The sequence below is a fragment of the Cryptomeria japonica genome, chromosome 1, assembly GCF_030272615.1.
Source record: "Cryptomeria japonica chromosome 1, Sugi_1.0, whole genome shotgun sequence".
In the NCBI taxonomy this organism is placed as follows: Eukaryota; Viridiplantae; Streptophyta; class Pinopsida; order Cupressales; family Cupressaceae; genus Cryptomeria; species Cryptomeria japonica.
This window is the reverse complement of record NC_081405.1, coordinates 707249231-707266352: the sequence shown is the minus strand read 5'-3', so window position 1 is coordinate 707266352 and position 17122 is coordinate 707249231. Positions and strand designations below refer to the sequence as shown.

Genomic DNA, 17122 nt, shown 5'->3' with positions numbered 1-17122 from the left:
AAATAGAGTCCACATGCAAAGCGACTGGTCAAAAAAACCAGCGAATAGAAAAAATAGCTAAACAACAAAAAACAACAAAGAACCCAAGGAGACACTACATAGTAATTTTCTTCAGCAAATCCTCTGCCTTAGTCACCAACTCATCATAGGTCGCCCCAACTACTTTTAGCTCCTCCAGGTCCTTATTCACTTTCTTTTCCTTCCTCTTTCCACGGGTGCGGGTTCTGGGACCTTGGGCTTCCCCAGTTCCTTCTGCGTCCAGGTCAATTTCCTGGGTTTCCTTTTCATCACCAAGCTTGCTGATGAGGGTATGGGTGTTGTTGGCTGAGATTTTCAGAATGTTGAGACTCTGCTCCGCAATGTTCTTGAGGCACTCCTCTATCTTGTCCACTTTAGCAACTATATCCGAGAGCGTTTTTTCGCTAGTTTCCTCCAGGGTTTTTCTATCTTGTATCTCCTTTTCAATTTTCTCAAACCGGGGATTAAAGGCATCTCTGATGTCTTCCGCTTTGGCAATTGTGTTCTTCAGATCTTCGATATAATTGGCCATAGTGTTCCCCTCTCCAATGTTAATGGTCTTCAGGATCATGACTCTGTTGTAGAGTTTTTTGTATTCATCCGCAGTATTCTTATTCCCATCAATAAGTCATTCAATGGTTTTCATAAAACCCTTCAAGGCCTCGGGGTGAGGACCAGGAGAAGGAGTAACTTTACCAGCGGTTATCTGTTCATCTTTTGCGATATGGAGGGCAGAAATAGTGTCGGTGGTCCTGAGGGTCTCCTCCATAGTCTCCATCTCCAAGCTTTGTTCAGCTTCCAGGGTTCTTGTTTGCTTGTCCTCTTCCGGTTCCTTGCCTGTCTCCTCCGGATCTTTGCCAGTCTCCTCTGTTTTCTTTTGCTTCTTCCTGGGTTGGACTCGGTTCTTACTTTTTTCCTTCAGCACTCCCTTAGGGTTCTTCTTCTCCTCAGGGAAATTAGAGTTCTCTTCTTCCGAAGAAATACTAATCAAGGGTTTGCTTTGGGTTTTTTTGCTCTTAGAAGAAGAGGGTCTTGATTTCCTCTTCTTGCTCCTCTCATACTCTGAGTCGTCAGAGGTTTCCTCATTATCAGTCGAGGAAACATTATCTGAATCCTCCTCCTCTGAGAAATTAGAATCAGACATTTCTTCTTCCGAATCCACAGAGAGCTGCATTCAGTTGATTTTATTGGCCTTTAAATGATCATAAATGAGGACCATAAGTCCCTGGTGCATTGCAGTGTCACCCCGAGGATTTTCTTTATATGCTTTTAGGGATGCATTCATAGAACAGAGCAAGAAGTAAGGGAAATTCACCTTATCATTATGCCTAAAATGATTTAAGAGGACAAAGTGATATCCATATACTTTCGTAAACCCGCCATCTAGAGTTATATACCTTATTAAAACAAAGAGAATTTCCCGCCAGGGTTTTGCAAAAGCCCTAGGCGGGTAATAGGTTTTACTCAACTTTACCAGTCTTTTCTTCTCTTTCTTTGTGACCGGGTACCTTTCAATGGCTTCCCTGCTGACCTTCCTATCTCTGTAGAAGTTGCAGCCCTCCCTTTTGAGTCCCGTAGCTTTAGCTATTAACTCTTCGTCAATTTCCACCAGTTGGTCGCCCATTTTAAGCTTGCCCTTCTTCCAATTTTTGTAGAAGAAGCTGGTTATCTTTCCATCACGGCCATGGAGTCTCTCAATGAAGCTCGCAAGACCACCCTTCTGCAAAATTTCCCACACCTCTTCTTTCTGTTTCCACTCCTTGCAACTTCCTGGCTCATATCTTCTCCTATTTCCGCCCATGGTGTCGTTTCTCACAGTCAAGTTTAGGTTACAGAGCTGGTGAAACATAAAGCTTTTCGAAGTTAAAACAAAAACCCAGAAAGCGTGCGTAGCATTAGTGATTTGACAAGTTATAATGCACGTTCTGCTAGCTTTGATGTTATAATGAGTAATTCCCTCATTATTGAAGTAACTCGAAGTGCTTACTTCAGTACATATCATAATTGCCCTTTCAATCAAGATTCTTTAGGGTACTTCGATATCTTTCATTTATTATGATTTGTCTCTGGGAAGACCGCTCTCACCTGTCCACATGGTAATTGTCTCATTCTTCACCGCCACGTTTGCAGCCCAATCAATAGAACAGTTGGCCTCCCGATATATATGGGATATGTGGCATTTTTTAAAGGTTCTGATGATGTCAATGGCAGAAAAAATTATATTGTGAATCGACCAAGAGGGCTTAGAGGTCCCATTGAGACACTTAATAATATTATTGGAATCCCCTTTGATCCAGAGATGGGTACAGTTCCATTTTTTGGCTAGAATAATGCCTTGAAGGGCTGCCATAGCTTCCGCCTTATGATTGGTTTGAATGCCAATAGGGACAACAATCATACCCTTGCAAATGCCTCTGTCGTCTCTAAAAATAGCTCCACAGCCTGAAGGACCTGGATTTCCTTTGGTTGCTCCATCAAAATTGATTTTAAGCCAACCATGGGGAGGGGTTTGCCATTTAACTTCAAGCCTTTTATTGTAGCTGATATTATGACCATCAGTGATCTTCATATTCCAGGCTCTTAAAATATTTAACTCCAAAGAGTTGTTTGAGTAACAAGAGACCTCCATAGTTCCCATATTTTCCTGAGTAGCCCTTTGAATTTTCTGAAAAACAATGTCTTAATTTAAGGACACATCCCTGAAAATTCGGTTGTTTCTTTCCTTCCAAAGACCCCACAAAATGTGAGGCAGAGAGAGCTGCCACATACACCTCAGAAAGAGTTGGTCCAATGAATTTTTGAAAAGCGCTAAGTTTTAGCTATTGAAATATTTAAATTGTTTATGCGCTAGTTTGTAGAATTGATGCACTATTTTAAAGCTTTCACGCGCTAAAAGATGGTCCCAAAGCGCTAAAATGTTGCTTCTACGCGCTAAACTGCCCTGTTTGTTTTGACTTGTTGGTTTTTCTATGATTTTTAACTTTTTCTCAATTCCGATGGATGATTTTCTCAAGTATGAAATGAAAACACAGCATGAAAGAGATAACCATTTTGCCTAGTCCAAACAAAGAGTGTATAGTCTACGAGGATGTGTTCAAATCCCCAGTGTTTTGACAGGTTTGGATACAAATAATGCAATTCAATCAGACTATTTATTCAAGGGTCATCGATAATACCATAGCCCACTAGTCTCGATACTCTGTCAACTCAAACAACCTTGTCACCCCCTAGGGGGTGCCCCTTTTTTTTGCCTTTTGCCAGAAATTAACTCAAAGTGAATTGCTTCATAGTTGAGTAGTTATCTTGGGAGATATATGGTGAGTAATCTTGGGGGCGGATTCTTCCCCACCCTTGCACTATGATATTGCAAATGTCTGGATACTGACTTGGCTCAAATTTTCTAATGCTAAGGTTCGTAATCAGGCTTCCTGTTCGACCGTTAGTGATAAACTCCCTCAGGAGGCTTCCCAACCTTTAGAACAAAGGCTTTACATATCATAAAGATACTGGGGGAAGGCTAATCACTGTGCGATACCGTTGAAAGGGACTTTCGTCACCCTCCACTTTTGATTATAGTGGGTTGGAACACTTAGCATCAAAGCTGTTCTCCACCTAGGTCGTTCCCATCACACCGGCCAAAGAATGGCTTTAAGAGTTTTTAGCTCCTCGGGAGGGCAGGCCTGCTAAAGGATTTAAAATGCTTTAAAACATGGAAAGCATAAGAGTGGTTTGGCCTTTTGATCACCCAGTTAAGGGGAGAGCATATACCTTCCACTTTCGAAGCAAGGCACACAAGTGTTCTTTTTATTCTTTCATTGCAATGATTTGCTAAAGTCTATTCGGAGATGTTGCTCCAAAAAAAAAGCATGGTGTTTATTTTATGTCCCAAATCAATGATTTTCTAAGCTAGTAAAAAAAACTTGGTCAAAAAAGCAAAGAGTTCGATTTGGTCAACAGAAGAAAATCGATAAAGAGGAAAAACTTCCCTCTTTTGGTCTACTTAAAAATTTTTGACAAGTGAGGTTCTTTTACTTTGCAAAATTTTAAAATTGATCATTTTAAACACCAAAGGATGGTGAGGTTCTTTTTAAAGCATTTTTACAAAAATAAAGTTGTTGGTTCTTTTTAGATATCCAAAGTGAAATGTGTTTTTCTCCTAAGAAAGCAAGAAATGTTTTTGTTTGTTGTTCTTTTTAGATACCCAAAGTAAAGTGTGAGTTCAATTTTATCTGACAAGAAAATGAAGGAAATTTTGACTTAACTAACTTAGCAAAGTTAGCAAAATTAAACTACTTCAATCCTAACTTAGGTAAAATAAACTCTCCAACCTGCAAATAAATTGTTAGCCACCTGCAGTAAAACCAGTTAGTAGAAAAAAATGTTTCATGGACTTCTACAAGTCTATTTAGGCTTCTATTACAAATTTGTTTTCTTCTTTATGCCTGTGATGCACTACATAATGGACTGGATGCGCTACAGGAAACCCGCGATGCGCTAGCGAAAAACCTTTATGCGCTAAACTGTTTGCTGGATGCGCTAGGCTATTTAATTCATGCGCTGAAACCTACAGGAATCAGTAAAATGGTTATGCGCTAAAGTTAAGCCTTAACGCGCTAAAAGGTGGTTTTCACGCACTAAACAGTCGACCAGATGCGCTGAAGTATCAACCGGATACGCTAGGAAATGTTCTCCATGCGCCGATTCTCGTTTCTTGTGTACCTGCAAATTTAGTCCTATTCAAAAACCGATTGATAAATGGGGTTATGCCCCATGGTGGGCACCATAAATGTATGCAGGAAAAGTGGTGCAATGAAACGGAAATTACAGAAATTCAAAGACTTGCCCACACACCAATGGGACTCTTGGTGCAAGTTATGGAGTTACGTGGAATAACTCAATTTCCCAAGGGGTGTTCCATTGTTCTCTATCTCACAAGACCCTTCAAGCCAATGCCTTTGCTCTCAGATCACTGAGCAAAGTGACTTAGGGATGACAATCATGAGAATGAGGGATGCTTTTGATTAATCTTAGTATGAATGCATCCTATCTATGCATGATTTAACAAATGAACTAAACTAGTGATGATAAGATGAAAAGATTAGTGAAATACTATCCTAACATGATACACTAGTTTATATGATTAACTAAGATGATAGAAATGTTTCTAAATTGCTTATTAGATTTATTTCTATTTCAAAGAGAGATTGAATGCTTTGCTAAAAATGAGTATAAGTGAGATGCTAAAGACTTGGATCCTTAAGAAGAAGGAATGGGCTCTATTTATAGGGAAAATAGGGCAATGGATGGTCAAGATTGGATGAGCTTATCAAGGGTCAGGATTGAAAGTTATCAATCCATGTTTACAATTCTCACCAATGAAATGATGACAATTGTCAACATAAGACTGCTTGAGAGGGGATGCAAGAAACATTAAATGCTTGAGAAGACCTCATGGTTACATTAGGAGGTAAGGGTTAAGGTTAGGTTAAGATTACTCATTGGATAAAGCTTTTACCCAAAGGATAAAATCTTGTGCAAGGGTTAAAGGAATAACCATGGTCAAAGCAATGAATGCTTGATGAGACCCTGTGGTTAGATGAGGGTTGAGTTAGGCAAAAAGTCTCTAACCATGCCACAAAGGGTTAGTTAACCATTAATGGTTTGGAAGACTTTGGGGACAAATTTGTAAGAGTCCTTCCAAATTTGGGGGTATTCAGCAAGTTAGCTTGTTGAAGGCATAAAGGCTTTAATGCCTTTGGAAGACTTTACTCCAAATTTGAGAAGTGACATCCTCAAATTTAGGGAAAGGGGATAATTGAAAGGTTTAGGCTAATTGATTAGGATTGGATGGGTTCTAGAAGAATTTAGAAAGGGGGTTTAGGAGGCAAGTGGTAGATGTAGGAAAATGCAAGTGGGTGAGGGATAATAGAATCAATTAAAATAAATTGCTTTATTTCAATTGAAGTTGCGAGTGGAGGATTTAAATAAATTAGATTTATTTATTTAGAGTGAACAATTTAATTAAATGTAAATTTAATTAAAAGTAGAGAGAAGGGATTTATTTAATTAAATGATGTGAAAGGCTTAAGTTTATTTAAATAAATAAATTGAATAATTTATTTAATCAAATAAAGGAATGTGGATGATTTAATTAATTTAGATTTAACTAAATAGAGGAATGAGAATAAAATGAACATTAAATATTCATTTAGGAATATGGTCATTTTTATACATCTACAGTATCATATAAATTGAATCATTTTCATATCAATTCAATCTCATGTTGCAACATTCTCTTGTAGAAGGTGTATTTGTTGGTTGATCCTTTGAAGTTTGCACTTCTTCTTATGGGTTCTTTATTATTCCAACACTTTCATCTAGTCCTTTATTTAGTGTCTCCCTTTGGCGTTTCATTTACTCTATTGGTTTAGCTGGTAGGCCCATTTCCTCTTCACAACCCTTCTAGGCCTCATTATTGGGGATCTATTTCATTATTGAAGGGTGCAAACACATAGATTCAAAATGATCCCTTTTGTTATATCTCATATAGTAGAATTTGTCCTCAACTTTCTATTCTTGTAGCCAATCCCCTTTAGATGCAACCAACTTGATCTTGGAGGGATTTTTATTGATTACAATCACTTTAATCTTTGTGAAGATTGTCGATTTGCCATCTCCTAGGTCCATCTCTAAGGTTTTTCCTACATTATCCGTAACTTGGAAAGGACAATCCCCCAATTGGTATTCCAGTGGGAGGTTATATATTCGAATCCATATCAGGCCCTTCAATGGTTGCATTGTCCATGGGTTAAAATTTGATACACACCTCTGAGAAAAGATATATGCACCATAAATTCCCCATATGCCCTTACATAATATTATTTCTCTATTTTCTTCACAATTAGTTTGCCACAAAACCCTTTCGACATGAGTTTTTTTTTCCACCTCTTCCTAATTTTTATCTATCTACCTTCGCATAGGTTTCCTACCTCATTGTCTTCCCTATGACTGAACCAATGATTTCCATTTGCTTCAGATCATTCACATCTTTGTCCACTACAAAGGCGACATCCATAAAAACTCCAATATTCTACACATGCTCCTTAAGTTTTCCCTGTTGTATTCTTTGCTCTACCAAGGTTGCATTTTTGCCTAGATTATATATATACACGCACACACATAAGTGTGCGCGCGCACACACGCACACGCACACGCACACGCTGTATACATATACATATAAAACAAATTAATCTTCAATATCATTTTATACACACACTGTGTACATATACATATAAAACAAATTAATCTTCAATATCATTTTATTTGTGCTATGGTGGAGAATAAGGTGGTGTTGATAGATAAAGTCCATGCTTCAATGGATAATGTAGATTCTTTCACAAATCTAGTGAGCATTGACAAGTTAAGTTGGTGTAGAGTTGAACTATACGTAGTTATACCCTTGGCTATTAAATTCATTTCTTTTTTAATTCTTGTATGCAATATATATAAGTGGGAGATTGTTAGGAGTAAATGTTATATACTTCGCATGTTTTACATTTTTGGACCTTTTTCACGATAACTTTTCATTCCATACATTTATACACATTATTTTGTATATTCTTAGTTTTTTTGTTTTTTTTAATGATTGGAATTTAGAAGATAACTTATTGCATTGTAAATGATTAAGTCAATATCAAAAGTGGATGTTGACTAATTTTTTGTTTTTCTGTGGAAGAGTTTCCTAAGATAATTTGTTGTTTTTTGTGTAAGTGCTTTGCTTTATTTTGTTGGATTGTGAATTCGAATCTATTTTACACATATCTCCTTATTAAAATACCAATTCTATTTCTTTTCAAATAACTCTTGCCTTGACTTGGGTGTGAGATTCTTTGTATATTTTTTATTGTTTTGTAGGTTCACAATAAGCTAATTTGTTAAACTAGTTTTTTGGCACTACATATTCCTTAGAATCTTTCATTTTTAAAAGAATGAATTCATGTAATTTCCCTCATTCATTTTATTTTAGAAAAATATTGATAATAAAAAAAGTCAATATAACTTAATTAAATCTAAAAAGAATTATAACCTAAATTGAAATTTTTAACCACCTTAAATCTAAATTGTCAATTAGGCTGGATGATTTTTGTTAAATATTGATTATTTCTTAAATATCACTATTTTCTGCTACTTAAAACTTTAAAATCTCAATGCTGACCTTCCCTTTTATTAGGGATACTATAAAGATAGCACTCTTAGAGAATAAAAAAAGAAACTATATCCTTATCCATTCGAATTTAGCCTAAAATTAGAAAATAAATTAAGAAACTAAATCCTTATAAAGATAGATGATTCATGTACGTGATATTAATGAGCTAAAAAAAATATTTATCCCGAAGTTTACCCTTAAAATTAGTTTTCTAATTTTCTTGTTTTGTTTTTTGCTTTAATCAAGGCTTGTTGTGGATCATAATTCTTAACCCTCATCCAGATTGAAGGCTTGTTTTGGATCATACTTTCTTAACCCTCATCCAGATTGAATTGGATCATACTTTCTTAACCCTCATCCAGATTGAATTGGATCATACTTTCTTAACCCTCATCCAGATTGAATGTTACCATTAAGGATTGTTCTGATCATATTTCTTACCCTCCATCAAGATAAATTCATCGTTTCTTACTCGAGGTTCTCATCGAGATAATTTCAAGGGTGTAGGATTCTCCGAAAAATTCGGCTGGTGTTCAACATCGATTTTTTCTCTTAAAGTTCATTTCGGCTGATTATGTTCAATATTTCTTGACGGGTGTTTTAGGTAATACTTACCTCTAATGAAAAGAGATTATTATTTCTTGAAGTTTTGATTGTGATCGAAACTTATCTGTACCTCATCAGGATATGTCAATATCTTGTTTCAGTGACACTTTTGAGTAGAAGTTCAGGTTATATATTTTAAACATTCATCAAGGCCAGTCCACAATTGCTCAACAGAAGTTTATAATTCCACACCCAAGCAAAGTTAGGTTTATGGCTATCCTCAATAGAAACCGATTGTATATAAAACCTTTTGGATCGATTGGAATCAATTTTTCGAATCTAAACCCTATGTCAAAGGTAAATCCATCTTTTCTTATTCGAAGCATTAACCTTCTCAGCTAGTAATAAGGTTATATTCAAGTGTGAGAGGTTCCCAACAGGTTCGACAAGGTTTAGCTGAAAAATCAGCTTATGTAAAGACCTATTTAGATTAACCGCATCCATTACTTCTTAACGGACATTTCAGGTTATACAATTTAACCTCATCGTGAATAAATCCATTATTAAATGAAAGTTTCAATTCAACTTCTTAACCCCTCAGAGTAAATCCAGTTTGTTCAAAGAGTTAGGTTTAAAATTAGCTGAAATCTCATTTGTGTAACGATCCTTTCAGATTCTTGATATTAAACTTGGACGTTCGTTTCTTGATCCATGATTTAGATCAAACTGTATAGCATGTATCATCCCTTATGGTATTAGACCTTTGCATTCAGCAAGAATTTCTCAAGCTCACCCAATTTTGGCAGAATAGAAACTCCTCTATTTGGCACTAAGATAAAAGAGGTCAATGATATATGTACCCAATTTAAGGGGTGAAAAATAAGTTTGAAATGCTTAAAAAATTCATTACATGTGATGGACGTTTCATGTCAAACCAACTCAACACCTCCTGACCAGGAGCATGAATTCACCATCAACGATTCAGATCAAACTTAATAACACTTCATCAAGATAAATCAAAGTTTTCTGATGCATAAATGAGGTGAAACACTGAAAACATTTATGAATAAATAAATACATTAAAATTTGAAATTAAGATGCCAAGCTAGCCATGAAAGAAAAAATGTTAATGGAATCTCATCTACATGTACATATAGTGCAAAACAAGTTTCAAACCTTGCCTTGCATAATTTTAAGCGTGAAGTTGTTCTAGCATAACTTAAAAAACACACACTGGCCAATTATACTGATTTTCTATATTCTAATAGACCAACTTATAGCTGTCCATTACTACATAGATTAAAAGTGGTTGATCCTACCGAAGTCGTACCAACTTATAAATTTTGCATTTATTATCAATATTTTCCAGAATCAACATCATCCAAATCTCAGACGGTTGGTAAAAATATAAAATTTCATCCATCTTGGGTAGATATATATCTTAACAAACCAAATGATTTTGTAGGTTTCCTTGTACAACATTATGAATTCTCACAAGCTGGTGAGATGGGTCATTAGGAAAAAAAATTATATAAGTACTAGGTGCAGTCAATTCAAAAAAATAACATTTGAAGTAAAATGATGATATCAGGGATCATCAAGGAATGGGAGAACTACTAGTTCGCAGCAAGCGAGAAGGATGAAACTCAGGAGGTGGTGAGGGTAGGAGAAAAAGAGCTACTGTTCCACCAGCCAATGCAGAAACTGACGCCAGTACAAATGCAGGGAGATTTCCACCTCCAAATAGTGCATCCCACGGTCCACTTCCTATAGACACAACCATCTGAAGAAGCAATACAATAAGCTGTGTATAGAAGATCTGACAGTAAAATTGAGTTGATAATGTGAGAAACAATTAAGCATTTACCTGTGGAATGACAATTGAAAGATTGAGAACTCCCATAGACAGTCCTGAATATGACAAACAAAATTCAAATTCTTATGCCTTTTTTATTTGAAAACACGATATATACTTTATTAAGAAAGAAAACATGCACTTATATCAATTATTATCAATGAAATACGAAAATAGATCAATGAGACAGCAAACTTCAACGAGTGCACTAGCTAATCAGCAGGCTAAAAGGAACTCTTAACAATCATAGTACCTAAACTATAAACTATTTAGTATGAAGCAATAGAATGAAATTTAAATCATCTAAAACTAAATCTTCAAAGCAATAAAATGTTATAAAAGATATTGAGATAGTAGAAACAATCTTGTGAAAAGTCCACTTAATAAATTCAGAACGGTAAACAGATCCAACAAAAAATTGCCTATGGAGAACTAGGCTCTAGCTGGCAGGATGAGAAGGGCAAGAATCCTTGTCAATCACCACAAAAAGGTAATAACAGAACTTCACAAAAATAAAGTAATACGGTTATTATCTTTGAGACTAACAAAAAAGTTACTTGTTAAATTGAGAACAGTAGACAGAGCCAAGAAAGGGAGGAACGTTGCCCTTCTTTGGCTAAGATTTATAATGTTCCATTGCCAGAGACCCTTGGCCCAGATAGAAAGTTTTAGATGAGACTAGTAGCAAGAGGAAATTTGTTTGTGAGGGTTGGGACAGAGTAATTCAGGACGAAAATGCTATCAGCCCTATGTCTGAGTTTCAGCTTTCACCTAACTCACATTCCTCAAATAAGAATAATGGAGAATGAAATTTGACGAGAAGTGTATTAGGAGTGCTCCTGATTCAGGATTGGCAATAAAATAAAAGGGTAACATCCAGGAAGGAAACTTGCCTCTCAATGATCCTGTGGATAGGGCCATTGGCTGTATTTAGAGCTCATTGGAGCACTATGGCTTCAGGGCACATTGAGTCATCTGGTCTCTTGTTCATTCAATTTTTTTTGTTTATTTTGTTTTTTTCTGGTCTCTATTTGGGAGTTGTAGTGAGTGTTGCTGTTAGTCTACAGCCTCAGTGCCGTCTGACCCTTAATACAGTATCTTTGCTGTTTACTGGGGTTCATTGATATAAATGTTCCGATCATTGTAAAAGGACCTTTCAAAATCCCTCTTTCACCCTTATCAAAAAAAAGAAGAAGAATGGGAGAACATGCAATACAAAGCTCTAGTCTGCATCAAGGTCAGTAGCAGAAGTGCCAGTATCCTTGTAAATCACGACAAAGGGGCTAGTAAGAGAATATCTGTAAATTTTTATGTCAGAAGGCTATTATATTGAAACAAACTAGATATTTCAGACATGAGCCCAGTCTCAGGGATGTTTTTGACTTTTAGCTGTAAATAATTGTGATTTCTAAATGCTGTTACTTTCTTTAATCTTACTGAGTTAATAAAGTTCCTTACAGGGCTTAAGTAATTTGGGGTTAGTCGTTCAGTTATGTACAAATGTTTATGTGATGTAAGCAGCAGTTTCAGCGGGCTCTATATTGTACAGAAACTGCTAACTTTGCATTTTGATTATTTTGTGATTCTTCATATCCTTCAGAAGCAATATTCATACATACCCTGTATTTTCCTAGCCAAATATAAGTTCACTGCAAAATTAAACTCAGAAGGGAATGTGTTCATTGAATTCACAGTGAATTATCACAGCCTTGGAAATGTTCATAATAATCATGAAAGTATAAAAAACAAAATAAGTTAATTAAAGAATTTTTACCTTGACCTGCTCCAGAAGCGGAAGTGAAGGTTGCTGTCAATGCAAAAGGAATGCTATATGTTACCTGCAAATGTCACTGGTAATCAATCTTTAACAATAGTAATAACTTAAATTCTCAACAGCACAGAGATTAGTGCCTACTATGATGCTGAAATTAGTCTCTTCTACTAGCAACAAGAAATTATATTTATATACATAACATCCAAGATAACAGTCAAAGGGAGAGAATCTAAAACATACCGCAAGAGGGGCTCCAAGTGCTGCAAAAACAACCAAAGCTGCAATTTTAACAGAACTATGAGGAGATGCAGGTTCGTGATTTTCAGCAAGCTTGGTGATTATAACAGTACATGCAAGCAAAAGGCACAGGATGAAGTTTGCTATTGCCCACAACAATTTAGGGCCTATCCTGCGAGCCATAGATTCTATCATCAAAGAAGTTGCTCCGAGAATTATAGAATTTAACATCAGGCCAAATGATCCTACTCTAACACCTTCATCATATAAACTTGGTAAAGGTTCAGGACCAAAAGGCTTTCCCTTATAAACTTCTCGACCCATCCAATCTGTGTCAAAGAGTAGGAAGGGGAACCATGCAAGCCACGTCAATGCAGTTACAATAAGTAAATACAACATGGGAGAAGGGAGATCTCTGAAAGCACTAAATAGCTCCCATATGAATGTCTCCTGGGTTTCTTCATCAGCCTCTTCATCATCATCTTCGTCATTTTCATCAACTGGTTCGCGAACTTTTCCTCCAGCTGCCTTTGCCCTTGCTTTTGCTTCTGCTTGAGCTTTTGACCATCTTTTTTCAGGAGTGGCAGTTACACTCAGAATGGTAGCAGCTATTAAGAGGATTATTGCCATAAAAAATGCAGACTTTAGATTAGCACAGCTGACACCACAGGCCTCTGTTCTTGTGAACGGAAGAACTTTATACCATTGACTGTAAGAACCACTTGCAAATCCTAACACATTCCCTACTGCCATAAACAGTGAGAAAAAAGCATTGGCGCTCCTTGTCCGTCTCTGGTTTTTTCCTGCCGGAGGAAAATCAATTAGAAGTAGAAATGAGGGGAGTTTCAAGACCTAGAATTCAGTAAAATATTTATTCATGAAATTAAAGGCCTTCATTTAGAAAGAGAATACAATCTAGAGGTCATGTAGAGTTGCCTAGTTTTACATTCCTAACTGACCCTACAATTGTCCCAAAAAGTGCATGATCTTAGGTGGAGAGGGATGCCTAAATTTCTAGTGGCTATTTGTGAATAGAAAATTGGCTCATGGAAACAGTAAATACTGTACTTGAATGATAGGGAACCCCCAAAAGTTGCATAGCTTAGTCCATGGAAATGAATGAATGGCTTTGTTCTTAGAGTAAAATTTCCTATGGGCAATGTCCCTATCCAAGGCATGCAAAGAAATCAGACCTTGCTGGGATACAGTCAACGAAAAATATAACCAACTACAGATATTCTTTTTGGCATCTGCATTGAGAGCAGAAGTTGCATTTGCAGTAAAGGAGTCTTTGATGGATACACACTAGAATAACTAAATTCAAACCCATCTAGCACTGTATTTGATGAAATATGTACTACTAGAAAGAATTGATAGTATGATATGATAATGAGATAGCCTTTGATGAGCATAATCATTTAAATTACAACCATCAAGAGCTAAATTTTAAAACTCTGTAAACATTAATGAAAGCTAATAATGAAAAAAGGAATTTGTTGGCTTTTATCAAGGCCTCTCTAAATGTGGCATGCAATCAATTTAAAATACCTAGCATGGGCTGCCGTGCAGCACATAATTCGCTCCAGAGAACATTTGAAAGAAAAATCAATTAGTCAATCCCTTTACAAATGGAAAACACAAAAGATATCCCACAGGTCAAACTTTTCTCCACAGGGAATGCATATAATTGATTGCAAGCTAATACAATAAGAGTTTCACGAATCAAAACATTTGTCTGCGTAGATTATAAATTAAGCACCCCACCATGCTGCAATGGCTGAACTTAACAGAGACATTCAGTGAACATACACCTTGCAAGGTCTGTTTTCTGCAAGGCTAAGCTAGGGAAGTTTTCCCAGACAGTCCTTTACAGAAAGTTTTTAAACATTGTGCATCAAAGATTCAAAACCAAGAGAGATGAGAAATGTCAAAGTTTTGACTTAATCAAATACGTTCCTTGCTCTATATACTTGAGTTGTTTTTAACATTGTATTTCGTAATGGCAATTTTTTATAAATGATGCTATTCAAGTGGGATTGGAGCTAAGACCCACGTAAAACGTATGCCCACAATATAATCAGACCCAGAGACAAACCAATGCAGCTAACTCACAAAGTCTTTATTCAATGGAGCAAGACATATGAGGACTCTTAAGAAATTTGTTAAGAAAATAAACATATTCATTTAGATGGCCTAAACTCTGGCAAAACCAATGCAGGCATTTTTTTGTAAATGGAGACCTTAAAGAGGACTCAGAATCGTAGAATATAAGACTGGTTGAATGGTTCAATTACACGGGCATTAGAGATAAGTCTTCTTGGTTGATGAGAATTTGTGAAATTCATTAGATTCTTGTTAATTCTAAAAGAGTATTTGGTTAAGCTTGTTCCAGGATTTGAATGGTAATTATTACCACTTGGAGTTTTCCAATGAATCTAGGAGAATTTTAGGTAACTGCTTTGGGGTCCATAATGTACTCTGCAAACTTTCTTATTTTTGTCAATTTTGTAATCTTGCATGTTTACTTTGTACATAGTAACTTACTTTCGAAGTCATTTTGATAAGATAAACTTAGCAAGATAAACCCTAACGCTTTATTTCTAAGTTGCCAACTTTTTTGCATGGGACCATCCTACCCTGTAAGGGATGACATTGAAACAAAAGAGAAAAGAACTATAGAATAACTACTGGCCAAATAAATCATTGATTTAAACAAAATTAGGAGTTGACATCAAAACAAAGAGAGAAGAAATATAGAAATTGTAGACCCAGATAAACCATTACCTTAAATAAAAATCAAGGATTAACAACTTGACACTAAAATAAAACAAGAATAGAAAAATAAAGAATGTACCTCAAACAGTTGCAACGAGGGCCTTCATCATTATCTTAAGAAACCGTTACCTTGAACAATAATACAAGCTGACATTGAAAAAAAAAGAGGTGAAAGAAGAATGTACCTCAAAAAGGCTGTAAGGAGGGCGTTAACCATTATCTTAAACAAAAAACGCAAGTTACCCTTAAAACAAATAGCTAAAAAAATATAAGCATAATATACCTGATAAATCTGCAAGGAGTGCCCTGCAAGGCCCTTGAAGCATATTGTTGGCAAGGTCAAGGAGCCAAAAACCAAAAACAAATATAGTAATAGCTCTTGGTCTGGATGAGATTGAATCCCCAAGCATATACCCCAAATCTGCTGAAAATCCAATCAGCAAAACTGCCACTATAACAATGCCTGCTCCCATAACTATAAATGGCCTCCTTCTACCCCAGGAGCACTCACATCTATCACTATAATATCCCACTATTGGCTGCACAAACATGCCAGAAATAGGCCCACATAGCCATATATAACTAGCCCATGTATGAGGAATACCTAAAACCTGCACATAAGGCGTCAACAATGAGAGCTGCAAAGCCCATCCAAACTGCATCCCTGCTGCCACTGATGCAACCCTTGCTAGAGTTCTGAGAGGAACTCCACTGCTCACTTTTCTCCCCAGACGAAGATGACTTCTAGTCATGATTAAACTAATCACAGCAACTCCAAAAGATGGGTATGATAAACAACAGCAATTCTTCAGTGAACCTCACAATCCAATTCAGGTGGCTATGTTGATAAAAGAACTTCCAAATAATGGGTGGGCTGATAACAATGACTGCTGCATGAACCCGATGATTTCAGATGATAGATATGATGTCAACGAACAATTACTCGATGAAGGTAACAATTACAGATGATGGGTATGGAAACAACAATCATCCAAAGAATCCAATAATTTTCTCTGATGGGCATGATGATAACAGTAATATTTCAATGTCCCAATACTTGTATACATTTAAAAGAGACATAAGATCTCTTTCAGATATACTAGCCCCCCTCACAATATGCACCGTATTGTTTGATTCGTTTCACGCTCCCAGCTCTTTTCTGCATCTGCATATATAAAAATCACAAAAAAAAGCTTTAAACACTGTATACAAAATGTGATTGCACTGTTATAGAAATACCTGAAAACAGTAACCTACTCTTAAACCGTACTGTAACAAATTCATAAACCTTGGGCTTTCTTTATGTTTTTACTTTTCCTAGATATACCTTACAGTGAGAATTTTATCAATTTCAATACTGTTTTGAGATTCTCGGGGCGAAAAATGTGCAGATAATCCACACGTGGCGGGAATTTTATGCCTTCCACCTAGTTCAATTATCTTTTTTGAACTATTTGAACATTGAACAAAGATCTTTTCCACTTACTGAATAGAAATGAAACGTGTGAAGGTCGTGTCAAACTGTTTGATATACAAGTGGCTTTCAGCCGTGTTTACTTTAGCTTCACAAATCTACCCAGATTATACTTATCTTGTAAACTTCACATAACCATACTGCATTTATGGATTTGCAAAGGAAGATGTAACTAACGACACAAAAGAAAACTCACGGAAAAAGCCATTTTATCACAAAAATCTTAAATTAAAGCTT

At 36.2% G+C, this 17122-nt stretch overlaps 1 protein-coding gene across 3 annotated transcripts; it reads right to left on the bottom strand.

Moving 5' to 3' along the window:
- Positions 1-10094: 10094 nt before the first annotated feature.
- Positions 10095-16871, bottom strand: LOC131046086 (sucrose transport protein SUC8). 3 transcript variants are annotated; one of them, XM_057979749.2, is made up of 6 exons: positions 16739-16871; positions 15695-16576; positions 12640-13439; positions 12400-12463; positions 10638-10681; positions 10095-10553 (listed from the first exon to the last, which is right to left on the bottom strand). In XM_057979749.2, the coding sequence occupies exons 2-6, from the start codon at positions 16161-16163 to the stop codon at positions 10368-10370; spliced, it is 1563 nt and encodes a 520-aa protein (XP_057835732.1). In that variant the 5' UTR covers positions 16164-16576; positions 16739-16871; the 3' UTR covers positions 10095-10367. The 3 variants fall into 3 exon arrangements, with proteins under 3 accessions (XP_057835732.1, XP_057835730.1, XP_057835731.1); XM_057979747.2 differs by having other exon boundaries at positions 16669-16781; XM_057979748.2 differs by lacking the exon at positions 16739-16871 and having other exon boundaries at positions 15695-16649.
- Positions 16872-17122: the final 251 nt, after the last annotated feature.